Raw genomic sequence first — 19111 nt, 5'->3', positions numbered from 1 at the left:
GTGCTTTTGTGTTGCTTGGTTTCCTTTTCCTTTACTTTCGTTTCACTGATAATTGCCTCTTCGTTCTGCAGTTCGAGCTGCCGTGGATCACCAGCGTCCATCTCACATTAATAAATACTGTATTTTCCGAACTATAAGTCGCACCTTTTTTCATCATTTTGGTACGAATTACTTATACACCGGAGCAACTTATATGTGATATTATTTGTTATTTTCACACTTGCAACCGCATTTCATACTCCAGTGCAACTTATGTTTTTTTCTTCTCCATTACTGATTTTTTGGCTGGTGTGACTTATACTCCAGAAACTACGGTACTTGTTATTTGCACATCTTTATGGTGGTGTCGGCCTTGCCAATGAAAGGTGTTTTTGCAATCACCAAAATACACATTTCTGCTGAATCATATTTCCAATAAAAGTCTCTCTTTGATCAGGCTTAAGAAAACATTGCACATCCAACATTTTGTCCTCTAAACATCCCCTGGGCTGAGGCTGCGAGTGTCCACTGGTGTCACAGCCCACATTTGGGTGTGGTCGTTGGGGCAGCTTTTCTCCCATGATATAGGAGCTGTTTGGGCAAATTTTGAGAATGATAAATCACATCCAGGTGTCACTATAGTGATTATGACCAAACTGTGGTCCTTAGCCTCACTAAAGCCCTTATTATGTCAACACAAGTGATCTGTTTATTTCAAAATCACCCTAAAACTGCTTAAAATGTGTTACATTGTTGTAGATTTGTGTGCATAGCGTACCACATGGACAAGAAGTGTGTTTAGGCTCGGCTTCAGCGCAACACATTTTTCAGTAAAAGGCTTAAAATGTTCCTCACCAAAATGATTGAGAAAACCATTAAAAACAATCCTTTGGTTTATTGAGTTACTGACAACGTTATTCAGTACAACCGCTAAATCATGATTTAATTATTTGTATAGTAATTGCTGTGTGATTTTCACTCATATCTTGTGGTTTTGAACAAGATCTTGACACTTCTGAACCTTTGAGAAACTTAAACAATATTAAATGATTATTTCACTTTCACTTTCCCAAATGTTGTACAGATGTTCTTTGTTTCTGTTAGAGATAAAAGAAAGTCTTAACCACCCCGCCCTCTGCAGCTGGAGATGAGATACAGCACTAGTGCATCAGAGGCTCCTGATGTTGTTTGGGTGAACTATGCATTCAGTGGATTTCACAAGTAGCAAAGACACTTAGTAAATTGTCTTCATTTGGCATGTTTTGTGTTTTCACTCTGGAAACATGCCAGATTATTTTGCTTTCATTTCCCGCCTCTCTCCTCCTGCATTATGTGCGTCACATTGATTCAAAGCAGCGTGCCACACAGTTGCATGGCAGAAGACTGTGAAAGGTGAGAGTTTAGAGCAGGTTTCAGAACACAGTTTACTGGAGTCTGACCTTTGGTGATAATACCACATTTGAATTTTGACACACAATTTGTTCTTGCATGTTATCTATTACTTTCAACCGTGCAGTATTTGTTTTACAAATATGATTTCTTCAGTGTTAATTTAAAAATAAACACACAAAACGAGACTCGTGTATCAATATACATTTATTACATATTCTTTTTTCAGCAAATGTACATATAGTACATATTGATCACTGTTTAGTCAAAAATGAGATTAAGACAGAAGTTCATTAAATATCCATGGAAAATAGACTGGAAAATAGCCAAAAAGATTTTCAAGTAAAATGAAAGCATGATTTGATAGGTGCCATCACGAAAGATCTTTTGCATTAGTTCATTCCATGGAGCGCTTTACTTCTTGGCAGCAGCTTTGGGAGCCTTGGGTTTCTTAGGAGCCTTAGGTTTCTTGGGAGCCTTAGGCTTCTTGGGAGCCTTAGGTTTCTTGGGAGCCTTGGGCTTCTTAGCTTTAGGCTTCTTTGGGCTCTTGGGCTTCTTGGGCTTCTTGACTTTCTTAGGACTCTTCGCCTTCTTCTTAGGCGACTTCTTTGCTGCTGGTTTTTTGGCCTTCTTGGCTGCTGGCTTCTTTTTTGCCACCTTCTTCGGCTTCGGGTTGATCTTCAGAGACCCTTTGACTTTGGCCAGCTTTTTCTTTGTCACTAAGCGCTTGACTGCCAGAAGAACCTTGGCGTTGTTCTTCTTAACATCATAGCCTCCATCCTTTAGGACCTTCTTGACAGAAGTCAGTGAAAGACCGCCAGTGGCATCAGCCCCAGCCACAGCCTTCAGGATCAGGGCCGAGATGGTGGGACCTCTCTTCTTCTTTGGCGCTGAAGGAGCTGGAGCAGGAGGTGCAGCTGCATCTGGAGCAGACATGGTGCTGGAGTAGGTGAGGAACACTCAGAGTGATGTTTGACTTGAGTGACAAGGCCTTCGGGTTTATCAAGCCTACATGAGAACCGTGAAGAGTCAACCCCACCCCTCATGCACTTCTTCATCTGGGGCCCAGAAACTTCAGCTCTTTGTGTTTTCTCCAGCAGCTTTATTCTGTACAAATCCAGAGTGAAGAATGGAATAATCAACAGGTGAGAACACCATTGGGAAGCCTGGGTCCAAAACTGTCTGCGTATCTGTTTTGTTCTGAGATCTGACCTAATGTATTTATGTTGTTGTTGAATTTAGGCGCTGTCATGGTCTGAGTGACATTTGTGTGGTCAACATTTCCAAATTCTGTATTTATTAATTCACTTATATATACATTTTAATTAATACAAGTTGTTTTGTGTATCATGGCTGCTTGCCTGAACCTAAAGTTTTACTTGAAAAAACCTTTTTTATAGAAAATATTGAAACCAAAAGTTGGTCAAAGAAACACAGCTGTTTGAACTTCAACCTTAACAAAGCATTGAAACATGGGAAAAGACAGAATCCATTATAAGACGCTCCTAAAATGTGCAGCTTTATGATGTGCATTTGTATGTAATTGAAAATAAACTTAAGATTTCATGTTTTTGTGATGATACATATGGCGGTAGAGGATTGTTGTAGTGTGGATAGACCGTGGCCGGGCCATTTCTTATCAGCGCCCAGACGTGTGTGTAAAGACAAGATAAGTCCGTCCGTCTGGACCATGTGGAAGTCTATATCCATTAAAGCATTTTCAGCATATTGTGAATGTAAGTGTCTCAAGCACTTATAATCTCCCTATTCATAGATTTCAAGATCTGACAACAGTCCACAGCCGTAGCAGTAATACCATTCAAATATAGCATTCAAATATATATTTTGAATTGGGAAAAGTAAAAAAAAGAGTAAAGAGTAAATATTACTATTAATATGCTTTTCAAATGTATGACAAAAAAGGAACAAATTGTACTGATCGTGTTTAATGCTTTGGACATTAACTTTGGATGTTTTTTGCAATCATGCAGTTTAATCCATTGACCAATACTAACTCAAAAACTGAGGAATAAGATTCTACTTGTTATGGTGTTAACTTGAAGCTTCTGAAGTTAATTTAGCTAGAGATTTGTACTCCCGACATCTGAGGTGGAGAGTACACCATACAGTATATATAGTTGTACTTCCTGACCTTTAACCCAGCAGCTCCCACACTGCATCAGCACGTATCCCAGTTCAGATCGTCATGCCTTAAAAATATTACCACTGTACTTTTATCGAGTTTGCTCACACTTTCAACTAAATTAAAGAATAAGCTATTATTAAACTAGGAGATAAACGTGGCTGCATTTAATAATAACTTCCTGGAACCTAAGCAGAAGTGTGCTTCACATGACACATTTATGAGGAAGAGAAACGTGTGGTCAATATGTAAAAACAGGAAGAGCAGACCCCATGCATCCACTTATAATGACGGCTTCCTGTAGCACCAGAGCATCGAGGCCCAACTTCCACAGTGTAGTGACACTAAGAATCCAACAGAGGGCACATTAGCATCAAGTTTGCTCTCACCTCCTGCACAGACAAACTTAATTGTACTTTTGCTATAGCAATCTTATTATATTGGTATAAAACGAATACAAGAATATTTGTTCAATATTTGTTCTTAATTATGTCAACCTTTCAAACTCAACGGGTCTTTACAAGCATTTAAAAACAGAACCGATCAGTACATTTATACAGAGACTAAACAGGAGCAGAGTTACAAGAGGCTCCTCAAACCAGAACTGTCAAATCCCACAGTGCAGGACGTCATTTGGACAATCATCCTTCTCTTTTAAGAGCTGTAAACTCTGGAATTCATTACCCCCTGAAATAAAGTGCATCTCGGAAGCAAATATGTTCACCTCCAGACTGAAGGGCTGAAAGAACATCCAAAGCGTCCCCACCTGTAAGTGTTATGAATGTGTATGAGTGACGTGCATGAGTGAAGAAGAATGAGTTGTGTAGATGTGTATTTTTATCACTGATTTATTTACAATAATGGAAATGTGTGTGTCAGGCAAAAATTGGTGACTCTAAATTTGGCCCTAGTGAATGAATGTGAGAGTGAATGGTTGTCTGTAATGTCTATGTCTCTGTGTTGGCCCTGCGACGAGTTGGCCACTGTCCAGGGTGTACCCCGCCTAAGGCCCAAAGTCACTGGGATAGGCTCCAGTCACCTGCGACCCTGGAAGGGAACAAGCGGTAGAAAATGGATGGATGGATGGATGGAAATGTGTTTTAATGTGTTTTATATCTGTGGGGGATTTAGAAAAGCCCAACCAGGGACAGAAGTTGACTAGCTCTGGCTATAAACTTTGTGTTTATCACATCGGCTGCAATCTTTGTTTGTAACTATGTATGATTGCATTGTCCCTAAATAAATAAATAAAAATAAGACATTATTAAAACATTTCATGAGTCGTCGGACAGAACTTTGTTAATCTACAAATGCAGACTTGCACTGAATATAAGCAACCTGCAGGTTATTTACGTTTACGTACCACAAGTGGGCAGTATAGAGTGGCGTGCATTAAACAGAGTCATTTTAACATGACTGTGCACATGTGACATTAGTGCATATTTGCATATTAGCTTGTACAATATTATTATTATCACAGAGGTCGCTCCTGATGATGTGACCAAGAAGTACATCCTGACATTAGATTTAAACGTGCTCGGTGTAACTTTTCTAGTGGCGGATCCTCCATGTGACTGTCTCCATGGAGATGTAATTGCTTTGCATTGTCCCCAGTATGGAATTAAACTTATCTTTTATTTATTCAATTACAAGAGTTTATAGTGCTTAAAATTATAATAAAAATAATCCATTGAAAAGGATTCTTTCTTGCTGAGGGGGCTCGCCTCTCCCCAGATCGGACCTGTAATGCAGTTGCAGGGTAGGGCAAGTTTATTGTTTTTTGTTTATTTTGTACACAACGTGAAATTCAAAATGCTTTACAGAACAGTTCGAATCACAATATAACAAATGAACACATACAAATCATGATAAAAATGTACTTTTAAAAGAGAAGATTGCAGATAAAATAGTTTCAGTCACATGCACAGCGAAACAGAAGTAGAAGCCTGACTCTGGCACCAGCAGGAGGCCGATCCATGTTTAGTCCTGACTCTGGCACCAGCAGGAGGCCGGCCCATGTTTAGTCCTGACTCTGGCACCAGCAGGAGGCCGATCCATGTTTAGTCCTGACTCTGGCACCAGCAGGAGGCCGGCCCATGTTTAGTCCTGACTCTGGCACCAGCAGGAGGCCGATCCATGTTTAGTCCTGACTCTGGCACCAGCAGGAGTCCGATCCATGTTTAATCCTGACTCTGGCACCAGCAGGAGGCCGGTCCATGTTTAGTCCTGACTCTGGCACCAGCAGGAGGCCGGTCCATGTTTAGTCCTGACTCTGGCACCAGCAGGAGGCCGGTCCATGTTTAGTCCTGACTCTGGCACCAGCAGGAGGCTGGTCCATGTTTAGTCCTGACTCTGGCACCAGCAGGAGGCTGGTCCATGTTTAGTCCTGACTCTGGCACCAGCAGGAGGCCGGTCCATGTTTAGTCCTGACTCTGGCACCAGCAGGAGGCCGGTCCATGTTTAGTCCTGACTCTGGCACCAGCAGGAGGCCGGTCCATGTTTAGTCCTGACTCTGGCACCAGCAGGAGGCTGGTCCATGTTTAGTCCTGACTCTGGCACCAGCAGGAGGCCGGTCCATGTTTAGTCCTGACTCTGGCACCAGCAGGAGGCTGGTCCATGTTTAGTCCTGACTCTGGCACCAGCAGGAGGCTGGTCCATGTTTAGTCCTGACTCTGGCACCAGCAGGAGGCCGGTCCATGTTTAGTCCTGACTCTGGCACCAGCAGGAGGCTGGTCCATGTTTAGTCCTGACTCTGGCACCAGCAGGAGGCCGGTCCATGTTTAGTCCTGACTCTGGCACCAGCAGGAGGCCGGTCCATGTTTAGTCCTGACTCTGGCACCAGCAGGAGGCCGGTTCTTGTTTTGTCCTCACTCTGGCACCAGCAGGAGGCCGGTCCATGTTTAGTCCTGACTCTGGCACCAGCAGGAGGCTGGTCCATGTTTAGTCCTGACTCTCTCCTGTTAAGGTTGATGTATATTGTTTACTGGCCTGACTCAATAAATAAATAAACGTAAGTTTAATCTCGTGCTGTGGACCTTTATAGGAAAAGCAATAACTTAATGGAGACAGGCGATGGCGTTTCCTCATATTGCACCTGTTAAAATGTGAAGCAGTGAGACTGTTTTAATCTTGTTGTGGTATGAAACAAACAATAGATAGACTTTGTTTTCTTTACTTATTTAAAGTCAATGGTTATTGTATAAGAGCCTTTTGCCATAGGTTTTGTACGGGAGAAGATCCATGTGTTCATATGAGATAACATGCCCCAGACATCTGGCTTATAACGGTTGTTGGCTTTTGACTTTCATTGCTACAAACTAAAGAAAGAAAAAGTGTACATTTCAAACAATTGGTTTAGTGTGTTTTATTTAACTTTTATGTGTGACTTACCAGAGGAATAATGGTGCTCTAGATGCCAAAGGGAAGGGAAACCACCGCACAACCGTTACAATAATTTATATTCATTTTATTTATTAAACCAATAATAAAAATCTAAAAAAGCATACTTAATAAAGCATTCAAATATAGAGTAGAAACATGAGTTATATATAGTTATATTTATAAAAGGAGTTGTAAGTTTAAAACCCTCTATGATTTAAAGTGTAATTATTAATGTGAACAGCATTTATCATAACAGTACAAGACAATCATTTTCAGTATATGGATAATTCATAATCATAAAATATACAGAACTGTAACTACACAACATGATGTTTCATAAACTGACAATGTAATGTTTTCACTCTTCCAAGAATCCTGCAAAGATTTCTTCCTCATAAATGTTATTATTAAATTGGTTATGTCTTGACTCAATTCAACATTTATAGCTTTTCCACAGTTTTGTGCCACAGATGGAAATATCAAAACTGTAAAATGCACTTGTTTCAATGCACTTTCCCCAGACCTCCATCAGTATCATAAATATGTCAGAATAAGTGTATGATCTGACATAGGACATACTTGCTTTTGTCTGGATTGAGATGTGCCGCGACAGTTTGGTTTATACATATCTAATGCAAGGTCTGTAAGCTATTCAATTTGTACCTGGATCTGATTTATTATTTTATTATTATATTTGATCAATTTTCTTATTTTTTATTATTATTATCTTAGAACATTAAACAACAAAAACCAAACCACGCTGGACCAAAGAGAAACAAATTAAGTACCCAATTAAATTAGAGCATAAGAAAGAGAACCCAGAGAAAAGAAGGTTAAAGCATAATACCGTAAAGTGATTTTTTAAATTTTTAGTATTTTGATTATAATGTGCCTACAGTTTTTAGTTGTCGGCGTGATTGGTGTCGTCCCATTATTTTGTGATGGCCTTCTTCCCATTTGCCAGGAGTGTGTATCCATCCATTGTGTCCATGGCATGGATTTTGAGCCCCAAATACATTGTTTTCCGAAATTGAGTGAGATGATGACATTTTATAAATTTCTAATGTGATTGTTGTGTTCCCAAGAGTTACTGTATATTTACATCTTTAGATACGCCAACCCTACAATTTAATAATGTGATAATAAGGGCTTTTACCTTTAGAGACTAAATTGAAATAAACATAAAAAAATTAAAAACAGGCCTGGCTCATATTGACTGTGTGTGTTTTTACATAATGACTAAATATTTTCCTTCAATGGACAGTATTTAGTTGCATACCTGAAATAACGTGCAACTGAGAGTATGCGTTCATATACTTATACGCAATAGCTTTATTTCTGTAACATCGCCTATTCACTCGACCGTTTCCCCTAAAGATTAGACTGGGGCTACAAACCAAACGCATTCCTTTCTTCTTCTTCTTTTGTAATAAAATAGATAAAAATAAATAAAATAAATAATTATAAATAAAATAAAAATGTAATTATAAATAAAATAAAAATGTAATTATAAATAAAATAAAAATGTAATTATAAATAAAATAAAATAAATAAAATAAATAAAATAAATAAAATAAATAAAATAAATAAAATAAATAAAATAAATAAAATACAATTTTAATTATAAATAAAATAAAAATGTAATTACAAATAAAATAAAAATGTAATTATAAAATAACTAAAATTACTAAAATAAAATAAATAAAATAAATAAAATAAATAAAATAAATAAAATAAATAAAATAAATAAAATAAATAAAATAAATAAAATAAATAAAATAAAGGGAAGGAAAAAGAGAGAGAGAGAGAGAGAGAGAGAGAGAGAGAGAGAGAGAGAGAGAGAGAGAGAGAGAGAGAGAGAGAGAGAGAGAGAGAGAGAGAGAGAGAGAGAGAGAGAGAGAGAGAGAGAGAGAGAGAGAGAGAGAGAGAGAGAGAGAGAGAGAGAGAGAGAGAGAGAGAGAGAGAGAGAGAATGACGAAAGCACGCGCTCAAAGTCCGCTCAATAAAGTGCGCAGAGTTCAGACGCGCGGCTTTATCACGCAGCTGCTTTGTTCTCTCCGCGCACGAAGCACGAAGCATGTGACAGTGACATCACCGCAGTCAGACTCACGGACGGAGTGAACGTCATACAACACCAAAGAAGAAGAAGAAGAAGAAGAAGTGACCTGTGATCAGCAGCACTCACACAGCACAAGCAGCGGGACAGGCAGCGGGACTTATAGGCGCACCTCGGCTCAAAGTGGACCAGTGGCACCGCAGAGCATCTCCTCCATTTCCACTCCTGCTGCACAAACAAGTCCAAACAAGATGGACTGCGGAATCATCACGTCCAAAACCGTGCTCCTCTTCCTCAGCTTGATATTTTGGGTGAGTGTCGTTTCCTTGCCTGATTCTGTGATTATTGTTGTTGAGCAGCAGTGTGTAAAGTTGATTTCCCCAAAAACCTTCTGTAGACCTTTATCTGAACAAGCAGTGTAACAAAACCCACAGCTTCACACCATTTACGCATCACAATGAAAGACAGTTTTAGGGTTAAATGTTCAATGGTCCAATCTGGGATGTTTGAGATGTGGCAACTACTGAGAATCTCAAATCATATTGTGAACTAATCGAATCTAATCTGCAACGATAAGAGTTTCATAACCCAGAACAGTTCCTGGCTGCATTTCCAAACTTGGGTAAAAAGTGACTTATACTTCTCTCTGGTAGGCCTTGAATAAATGTGTAGGCCTCTTACGATGTGAGTGCGATATATTTGCCATAAGAAAATATCATATTCAACTTTCCATGGGTTTAAGGATTCTTTTGTGACTTAAAGGTTTTGGCATAGCGATAGCGCGCAAAAATGTATATATATCTTCAATATATATCTATATATATATCTTCTTCAAAATCAGGAAGTGATCATGTGCCTGAAACTGTAAACATGTTACTACACTGCGTCATGGACACAATAAACCTTTTTCTAAATGTAGTTGTTTAAAAAAACAAAACATGAACAGGCGACATAAAAAGATTAAACCTTCTCTTGTAATGATTGTGAGTAGTAAAAGTTACTCATTTAATCCTTGACTCAAATCTTGCGCAACAAAGTCATCTCGAATCGTACTGTACAACAAAAAATACACCAAATGTCCCACTAGCGCAAAGAAAAGATAAACATTGAAATGTTCCTTTCCTCTTTTATTGACTGGTTCACTGATATAGTTATTAATGTGACAGGAATACACTTTACAATCAGATCTTCTTCTTCTTCTTTGGTGTTTTAAGGCGGTTGGTATCCAAGTGTTACATTACCCACACCCATTGCCTTTATTCTTTAGACTTTATTCTTCAGAAGCGCAGGAGTTCAAAGCACATGAGTTCTTCTTCTTCTCCTCCTCCTCCTTGTTGTTGTTGTTGTTGTTGTTGTTGTTGTTTTATGGCGGTTGGCATCCAAGTGTTGCATTCTTCTTCTTCCATTGACGCCTCTATAAAACACCAAAGAAGAAGAACTGAAGAATGGAGTTTAAAGGATAAAGTCTAAAGAATAAAGTCTGGCTGTAATGTAACACTTGGATACCAGCCGCCATAATACAACATAGAAGAAGAAGAAGAAGAAGAAGACTGCCATTACGGGCCCCCGGAACCTGACTGCAAACAGGGGCCTCCCCACTCTGACTCTGAACGTCTCCACCCCGACTCCCACGCAGCACATTTTCTCTTTCTGCCCACTCAGGGCCTTCAGTTCCAAGGTATTACCCTGCAGCCGAACAGACGTCCCACTTCCCTAATCTACAACAGCTTCCCCATTTTGCTTTATGATGTATATTTCATAAACATTTCCAGAACTGACACTAATGCTAACTCGTTGGATCGGATTTAAACTAAACCACCTCTGATTCACTCTGTAGCAAAAGGATTCTTGGCATTTTTTCAACATTTGGACATTGACAAATTCATCGTGTCCGTTTCTGTGTCGCTCACTTTACAAACACTGATTTTCCTTGTTTACATGAGAAAATTGGCTTCAGTGGGAACCGACCGTCACAGCCAGTCTGCTGTTGCACTCTGGGTAATCGCATTAGAAAGGGACGCCGGTCCAAGGGTCAAGGAACACACACTCGTGGCTGTTTCCGTGTTCAAACGTCTCCTTTTGTTTCATAATGTTCAGTGATCTCACCTTTCAGTAGGATACACTTATTATACTTATTATAGGATACACTTATTATACTTATTATAGGATACACTTATACACTTATTTTTAATAAGAATTGGAAGAACAAAATTAAGCATATTTTTTCTCATGTACTGCATTTGTCAAATTTTACACATTCATCTTGTATTATAATATCCTATGATGTCACCATTTCAGACAATCACCTACAATAAGCTTAAATTGAAATAATGATTGAAACAGAAACAGTTAAACAACTATTGAAACTAGATACTAATTTAAGTTGGTATCAATATATTGAACTTTTGTATCCGTTTGTTTAGGTTTATGTATGTTATAAATTCCTTTATATTGACTAAAATATGATTATTAAATATATGGACGTGGTAGAGAAATAGAGACTGGGGTTTACTGTGTAGGACAATTCTTTTCATGTTGATTTAAAGTGTTGAATTTGATATTAAATATAATAATAATAATATATAATAGTATTATAGATTATTATTATTTTGTTTTACTTTTCCAGTCATATTTTAAAGCACAGACATGTACCTAAATAACTGGGCGGTTTTGTACAAAAAACACTGAATATTTACCAATATTTCCAACAATTCTCCTCTAAATTCGGTTGATAAAAGTACATTCTAATAATAAAACGAGTAATTTAGTAGAAGGTGAAAGCGAAGTGTCCCTGGCCCTTGTGGACAGCCCCCCCCGCACAGCCCTTTGTGAGCAGCAGAAATAGTTGTGGTTTCTTCTCCGTTGGGCCAGCACTGATGTGACCCTGCTGATGTGAGGGCACCTGAGCGTGGTGTGCCCTCATGACTCACTCTTCTAATCACTCCACGGTCACGAGATCCCTCTGGAGTCAGCCCTCCGCCGCTCGCCCCCCTAATCTCTCCAAAATCCGATCCCAGGAACCAGAACAAAGAACTTTACACAACCTGCTGGAGCCACATGTGCTGCGCTGCTTATGACCAACGTGAAGAATGACTTGCTAAAGGGAGATATCTTTATGACAAAGACATAGTTTTTCCACACAGTTGAGTGATTCATTTGTTTCTGGTCGGATAAACGCAGACAATGGCGTCTCGTATCATGTGCCTTTAAAACTTCCTTCTATTGTGATCAATAGAATGAATAGAATTGGGTTCACATAGAATAATTACTTCAATGATTAATAAAGGATACAAACATTCACAATAGAATCAGAAAAGGTTTGTCAATGAACAGAATATTCACAAACAAAGGAACTTGCTTTGGTGATTCGGTGAATTAGTAAAGGGTTAAACATATTACGCAATATATGCTAGAATACTGACCCCCGCACACCACAATATACAGTATAGAAATAAGCAGCTGACGGCTTGAATGCAGTTATGAATAGTGCATGATGTTAGTTTTATGATGATCCATTCGCTTGTTTGGTTTATCTAGAGCAGTGGTTCTAAAACGCTGCAGCTTGTTCTGTTTTAGTCCATTTTAACCACATTTTATCCACAGTTTAGACCCTCTGTGGCAATAGTGTTTAGCCCTTATTTAGACCTTTTATCATGTTTTAGATCTTGTTTAGATCTGGTGGTACTCAGGGGGCTAAAAACGCTCAAAGGTGTTTGTTTGGGATAAAGAGACTGTTCTAGAGTGTTCCACAGTATTCAGTCACATGTGTTTTTAAACCCTGACGTGAATTCTTACTGCGTACTAGCTTTCAAATGCACCTAGTACACACTTAGTACTATCATCTGGCATTATTGGAGGAAGGAAGAAAAAAAGTTTCCAGGCGATTTTATGTTTTATTCTTTTGCGCTGAAAAAAAATCCCCTCTTTACCGCATTCCGTTCCAGAGCCAGTTCAAAAAGCCGGCTGTGTCACTCTTCATCAGCGACAGCAAAAACAAAGAGCAGACAAAAGAGGAGCATGTGACAGCGGGGAAAGGGGAGGCATCTGCTTACTCTGCTAATGTCCCACCAACTCTGCGTTTAAGGACACAGTCTGTGTAATCCAGAGGGGCATTTTGTAAATTGTATTAGCCATATAATACAATATCTATATCTGTCTTAAAGTAGAATAATGTTGAATATGAAGCTGTTTGTAGACTGTATATTGCTGTTTCTGGAAATAGTTTAGCCTATTATGTTAAAATGACCTTTGAATCATTATTTGTTTCATTTTTAATTTAGCTCAAAAACAGCAAGCAATACATACCGTATTCTCCGCACTATAAGGCTCACTGTAATTTTCTCAAAAAACAAAAGTGCGCCTTATAATCCAGTGCGCCTTATATATGGATTAATTCCGGTTGTGCTGACTGATCTTGAAGCGATTTTGTGCGGTTTTGTTTCTCTTAATGCGCCTTACAGTCCTGGTGCACCTTCTATGAAAAATGATCGAAAATAGACCGTTCATTGACAGTGCGCCTTATAGTGCGGAGAATACGGAGAAAAACTTTATTCAGTTGTCATTGTTCACCACTGTTATTCAGACTGAATTCTAGACAGTCTATAATTAAACATATAAAATACACTTTCAATCTAAACCTTACTGAGCTGTGTCTGTTCCTTGTTTCCTTTAGAAAGCTTGTAGTACATGTTAATTACATGAGTATTGCAGTGGGACCAGTGGAGGTGGAAAGTTCTTTCAGGCGTTGCCACAACAAATCATCTCCCTAGATAAAATTTTTTTGACGGTAGAAATGAAACGTACAAGTAATGATCCGTATTATGTTTTTCTAATCTGTGTTGCTGGTTTGAACAGTTTTTAGCGTAAAATTTGATAAAAAAATGCTTCATTTTTTAATTGAATCACATGTAGTTGTTGATGTAAAGTTATATCCTCTTTTATTGTCACATTTGTGGTAATAATGTCACTTTGTTTTTCAGGCTGCGGGAGCGTTCATGGGCTACGTCGGATATACCATGGTCAAAACGGTCGACAACTTTGAGAGTTTCATCCAAGACCACAATGCCCTCATCCCAGCCGCCGTCGTCATCGGCATCAGCGTCTTCATGTTCATCTTTGGGATTGTGGGATGCTGCTCCACATTCCGGGAATCCAAATTCGGCCTTAGCTGTGTGAGTTTAGCAGAATGAATGAAAAAAACAATCCAAAAAACATTTAAAAGAATTCGACCCAGCGCTTTAAACATTTCAAAATGGCGATTGAAAGTGAACAAAATGGCTTCTATGATAATCACACACTTTGTACACGACATATCCGTACGTTTTGAAGAGACGACGGCGTGAAATTTAACGTTTAAATTGAAAAGTTTGACATTTTGTGCTTGAATTTGAAGTTAGAACAGCGCCCCCTACAGCACGATTCGACAGCTCCTTTACACAAGTCATTCTTTTGCTGTCTGATCAAAATAAAGTCCATTCCTGGCCGCGAATGCAAACCAATCAAGCATTTTTAACCAATATAAATGTGTTTGTTTCAGTTCTTCGTGATCATTATGGTGATCTTTGCGGCTGAAGTGGCGGCGTTGGTCTGCACCTTTATTTTCCGTGGCAGGGTGAGTGCAAATAAATACAATTTGCTGGTTCGTCTGGTTGTAGGTCATGTACGTGAGTTCTGTCCTGACCTCGTGTCACAGTTGCTCAATAACAAAATCATGTGATGTGCAGTTGATCTGTTGACTAATATGATGATAAGCTTTAGGGAGGTTTTTAAAGAAAGTGTAAGTGTAGTATGTGCAATATGTACTCCCAACTCCTTCCTCAGCTTATACATTCATGTTGTACCACTAGATTTAGGCCTGCTTGTTGTGAGCTATCCTTGCACAATATTTGAAAAGCTTTCGGGAGCTTTTAACAAACTCTTTTTAATTAAAAATACTTCCATAAACAATTATTCTATTCACAAACTGTGTGTAAGTTGAGAGCTGCAACTCATTTTATTCTTGTACTAGTCAGCACTTATTTTATGAGTCATTTATTTTGTGTTTTGGAGATTTTTGTTTCTTTCCTTTTTTGCTCCTAAATATGTGTTATAATTTATTTTAATCAGTATAATTTTCCCAATTCAAGCTAAAAAATATTAAATCTGATAAACTTTATTTTTTTTGAATGCCGTTTTTTTCTGGTCCAGTCTTGTTTGTTTTGCTTTTTCAATTATGAAAAAAATAAATACAAAATTGTAAAAGAAAAGAAGAAATTTACAAGCAAATCATTGTTTTTATCAATACTCCTTCCCTTTATTCTATGCAAAAGATCTAAGTGACAGATTTGTTCCTTTTCTGTTATATGTGTTATTTCAGATAAACCCTGCAATGGATAAGACTATGACTGATGTGTTTGCAAAGTACAACGGAGAGAACTCTGACTCTAAAGCGGTGGATTACCTCCAGTCACAGGTTGGTCTCCTTCTTCTTCTTAATTTGATTATTGTTGTTTTGTGCTTGCAATTCCACTAACGTCCACTTGCTGCACTTATAATGCCACGTGGCCAGTTGAAGCTGTCAAATGAATGTACCGCGAATGGTCCGCAAACCACAGTTTGAAAACCAACTGTCTATACTGACTATATATACTGACTACTTAACTGACTAAGCTTTGTATCAGTTTTTGTTTCATGTGAATAGGCCCAGTAAATACAGATGCAACAAATCTGCAACAGTGACAATGAAGCAGCAAATTCCACATCAAAATTCAGACTTTTTGCCAGCTCAGTGTTAAATACAGGGTTTATAAAAGGTTGTGAAGTCATTATGTTGATTGTATATATATTTTTTACATTTGCATTTCTTTGTGCCATTGCAGTTGCAGTGCTGTGGCGTGAAGAACTACACCAGTTGGAGAAACACCACCTGGTTCGCCACTAATGGCTCCGTGCCTGTCTCCTGCTGTAAACGCAACTCCACCTGCACTGGGAGTATGAACCAGCCAGACCTGCTCTACGTGGAGGTATGTGCAGGGTTACTGAGCGACAATGTCTCTGTTACTGAGCGACAATGTCTCTGTTACTGAGCGTTAATGTCTCTGTTACTGAGCAACAATGTCTCTGTTACTGAGCGACAATGTGTCTGTTACTGAGCGACTATGTGTCTGTTACTGAGCGACAATGTCTCTGTGACTGAGCGACAATGTCTCTGTGACTGAGCGACTATGTGTCTGTTACTGAGCGACAATGTCTCTGTTACTGAGCGACTATGTGTCTGTTACTGAGCGACAATGTGTCTGTTACTGAGCGTTAATGTCTCTGTGACTGAGCGTTAATGTCTCTGTTACTGAGCGATTATGTCTCTTTTACTGAGCGTTAATGTCTCTGTTACTGAGCGACAGTCTCTGTTACTGAGCGTCAATGTCTCTGTTACTGAGCGACAATGTCTCTGTTACTGAGCGTTAATGTCTCTGTTACTGAGCAACAATGTCTATGTTACTGAGCGACTATGTGTCTGTTACTGAGCGACAATGTCTCTGTGACTGAGCGTTAATGTCTCTGTTACTGAGCAATTATGTCTCTGTTACTGAGCGACAATGTCTCTGTTACTGAGCGACAATGTCTCTGTTACTGAGCGACAATGTCTCTGTTACTGAGCGACAATGTCTCTGTTACTGAGCGACAATGTGTCTGTTACTGAGCGACAATATCTCTGTTACTGAGCGACAATGTGTCTGTTACTGAGCGACAATATCTCTGTTACTGAGCGACAATGTCTGTTACTGAGCTATAATGTCTGTTACTGAGTGGTAATGCCTCTGTTACTGTGCGAAAATGTCTGTGCAATAATGTCTGTTACTGAGCGACAATGTCTCTGTTACTGTGCAATAATGTCTCTGTTACTGTGCAATAATGTCTCTGTTACTGTGCAATAATGTCTCTGTTACTGAGCGATAATGTCTCTGTTACTGAGCGACAATGTCTCTGTTACTGAGCGACAATGTCTCTGTTACTGAGCAACAATGTCTCTGTTACTGAGCGACAATATGTCTATGTTAGATATATAGTGAAAGTACAGATACAGGTTAGACTTCCACGCAAGTTGTACCTGCGTTTTGAATGGAAATTTTGTTTATTGATAATATATCAGTACGAGGGAATCGCTACTTTGGGCAGTTCTCAACCTCTTTCACCGAACAAAGTCATGATTTTAAACAAACATGTGCACTGTATTCGGTAAATTCACTGTTGCATGACACTAGATTCCTTTCAAACTGAAAAAGAACTCTTTGCATTGGTGCTGGACTGCTGGTTCAGTTTGCTTGAGGTGAAAATGTGAATGTGTATTTCCTCTTCTCCATTTTGATGAACTGCATTGTGCTTTCAGGGCTGCGAGGTGAAGCTGGTGAACTTCCTCCATCAGTCTTTGAGCTATGCCATGCTGGTCATCCTGGGATTCGCCATCGTAAAGGTACAGCAGCCCCTTCTTATCGTTCACGATCGCACACAATAGCTCTGTACACAAAGCTTAAATTAATAATAAAAAGGAGTAAAACAAATATTCGCTTCGACCTCATGGCAAAATGTTCATGTTTTAAATTCATCTGCAAACATGAAATTCTTTTTAAAACAATTCAGATTTTTTTAGCAAAAATTACTGTTTTAGTTTTTTGATCTCATGCCTTTTTGTTCATTATCCAGTCTACATCATTAACTAAAAGTATAGTTATTTATTGACGATCAAAAACTCTACTGAAACGTAGAGACTGGAACCTAGCTCTCAGTTAAAGTTCATATGTCAAGTTTTCATGTCAATGTTGAAAATTACAGGAAGCGGCGCCTTTTTCTACTCAAGTCATCAATAAACAAAATCCCATCTGAAATAACAATTTACGTGCATGTTTTTCTGAGACTTTAAACATGGATTCAACAAAATAAAAGTCTTGTCATATCACGATTGAGTAAAGGGATTTTGGCCCTTTTTTACACTACGGTTGCTAGGTAACAGTTATGGAATTACCTCATATACATACGTCCAACCAAGAAGTAAAATGATGACTAGGTGTTAAACTCTTGGAAATTGAAATTAGGGTAAAAATTACAGGTCTGATCTCATCGTAAAATGCGGTTTTCAAGGTAATTTTGAGCTTTAAAACTATTGTAATTACATAAATTCAAGTTTTAAATAAATTTAAGTTTAATGCCATACTGGGGAACATTTCTGACTAAATGAAACCACCTCCTTCATGAAACAAGCAGGTGACATGAGACCTTTAATGTATTCTCTTTCAATCAAAAAGCCCCATAACATCCATATGTGGTTTTGGCAGTAAAATACAAATATCTGAAATAAAATAAAATAAATAAAGACCACTGGCACCATTGGCATGTTTTTACTGATAGTGTGAGTTCGACCAGGGTTCACACCAGCCCAAGCAGGTACAAAACTTACCACTGGTCAATGATTGGCCGGTGGAATCCACGGTTACCACGTAGTAGCCATGGATACCGGTTGTCAGTATAATCACAGGAAGTCTTCAGCGTTAACACTGTCACACATTGTAGTGCTCTTCTCGTCTCATTTCCCTATTCAAAACATCCACAAACTGAAGCACTTCCTTGTACACAGTTTTCACAATATGTTGGTCACAGTGTTATGCAACGTGTACATTTTTACAGTCGTGATTATATATTTTAACATTTACTCTGATTGTTTGCAGTTCTTTGGAATGCTGAGCGTTTGCGTGATCACCTGCAAATCCAACAGCAAGAGGAATGGCTACGAGTCTTTCTACGCCTAAAGGGCTCGCTTCCTCATGTCTGCGCAAAGTTTATGTAAATAAGATGTGTATTTTAAGTAAAGTGTAATTATTATCTTACGATCGAGATTTTTTTACACCATTCTGCACTGTTTTCTTTGGTTGCCTTAAAGGATAAATAATGCGGGGAATTATTGTGTCGCCTTCTCTGCTGTTTTCCAGGATAAATCATTTTTGTCGGATGTTTAATATAGACATCGGAGGTGTTACTGTTGTTTGTCATGGGCTCCAGAAATGATCACAATAAATGATACTTTTGAAAAAACAGTCCCAGTGATCCCAATTCCAGTTTATGTAAAGACTCTGAGCTGTAATAAAGAAAAAGCAGAATGAATATCATTAGTCTCATTTATGAGTCGTATATGT

At 38.6% G+C, this 19111-nt stretch overlaps 2 protein-coding genes across 2 annotated transcripts; one reads left to right on the top strand and one right to left on the bottom strand.

Moving 5' to 3' along the window:
- Window positions 1-1727: 1727 nt before the first annotated feature.
- On the bottom strand, window positions 1728-2357 carry LOC140346380 (uncharacterized). Its single transcript, XM_072432403.1, has 2 exons — window positions 1851-2357; window positions 1728-1814 (listed from the first exon to the last, which is right to left on the bottom strand). Exons 1-2 carry the CDS (start codon window positions 2302-2304, stop codon window positions 1783-1785), a joined length of 486 nt encoding a protein of 161 aa, XP_072288504.1. The 5' UTR covers window positions 2305-2357; the 3' UTR covers window positions 1728-1782.
- Window positions 2358-9075: 6718 nt separating this feature from the next.
- On the top strand, window positions 9076-18748 carry tspan36 (tetraspanin 36). The gene is made up of 7 exons (XM_072432402.1): window positions 9076-9259; window positions 13928-14119; window positions 14485-14559; window positions 15304-15399; window positions 15806-15949; window positions 17314-17397; window positions 18647-18748. Exons 1-7 carry the CDS (start codon window positions 9200-9202, stop codon window positions 18725-18727), a joined length of 732 nt encoding a protein of 243 aa, XP_072288503.1. The 5' UTR covers window positions 9076-9199; the 3' UTR covers window positions 18728-18748.
- Window positions 18749-19111: the final 363 nt, after the last annotated feature.

The sequence above is a fragment of the Eucyclogobius newberryi genome, unplaced genomic scaffold, assembly GCF_026437365.1.
Source record: "Eucyclogobius newberryi isolate DKJ021-1_F unplaced genomic scaffold, fEucNew1.0.hap1 SCAF_6, whole genome shotgun sequence".
Classification (NCBI taxonomy): Eukaryota; Metazoa; Chordata; class Actinopteri; order Gobiiformes; family Gobiidae; genus Eucyclogobius; species Eucyclogobius newberryi.
This window is presented reverse-complemented; position numbering and strand designations above follow the sequence as displayed.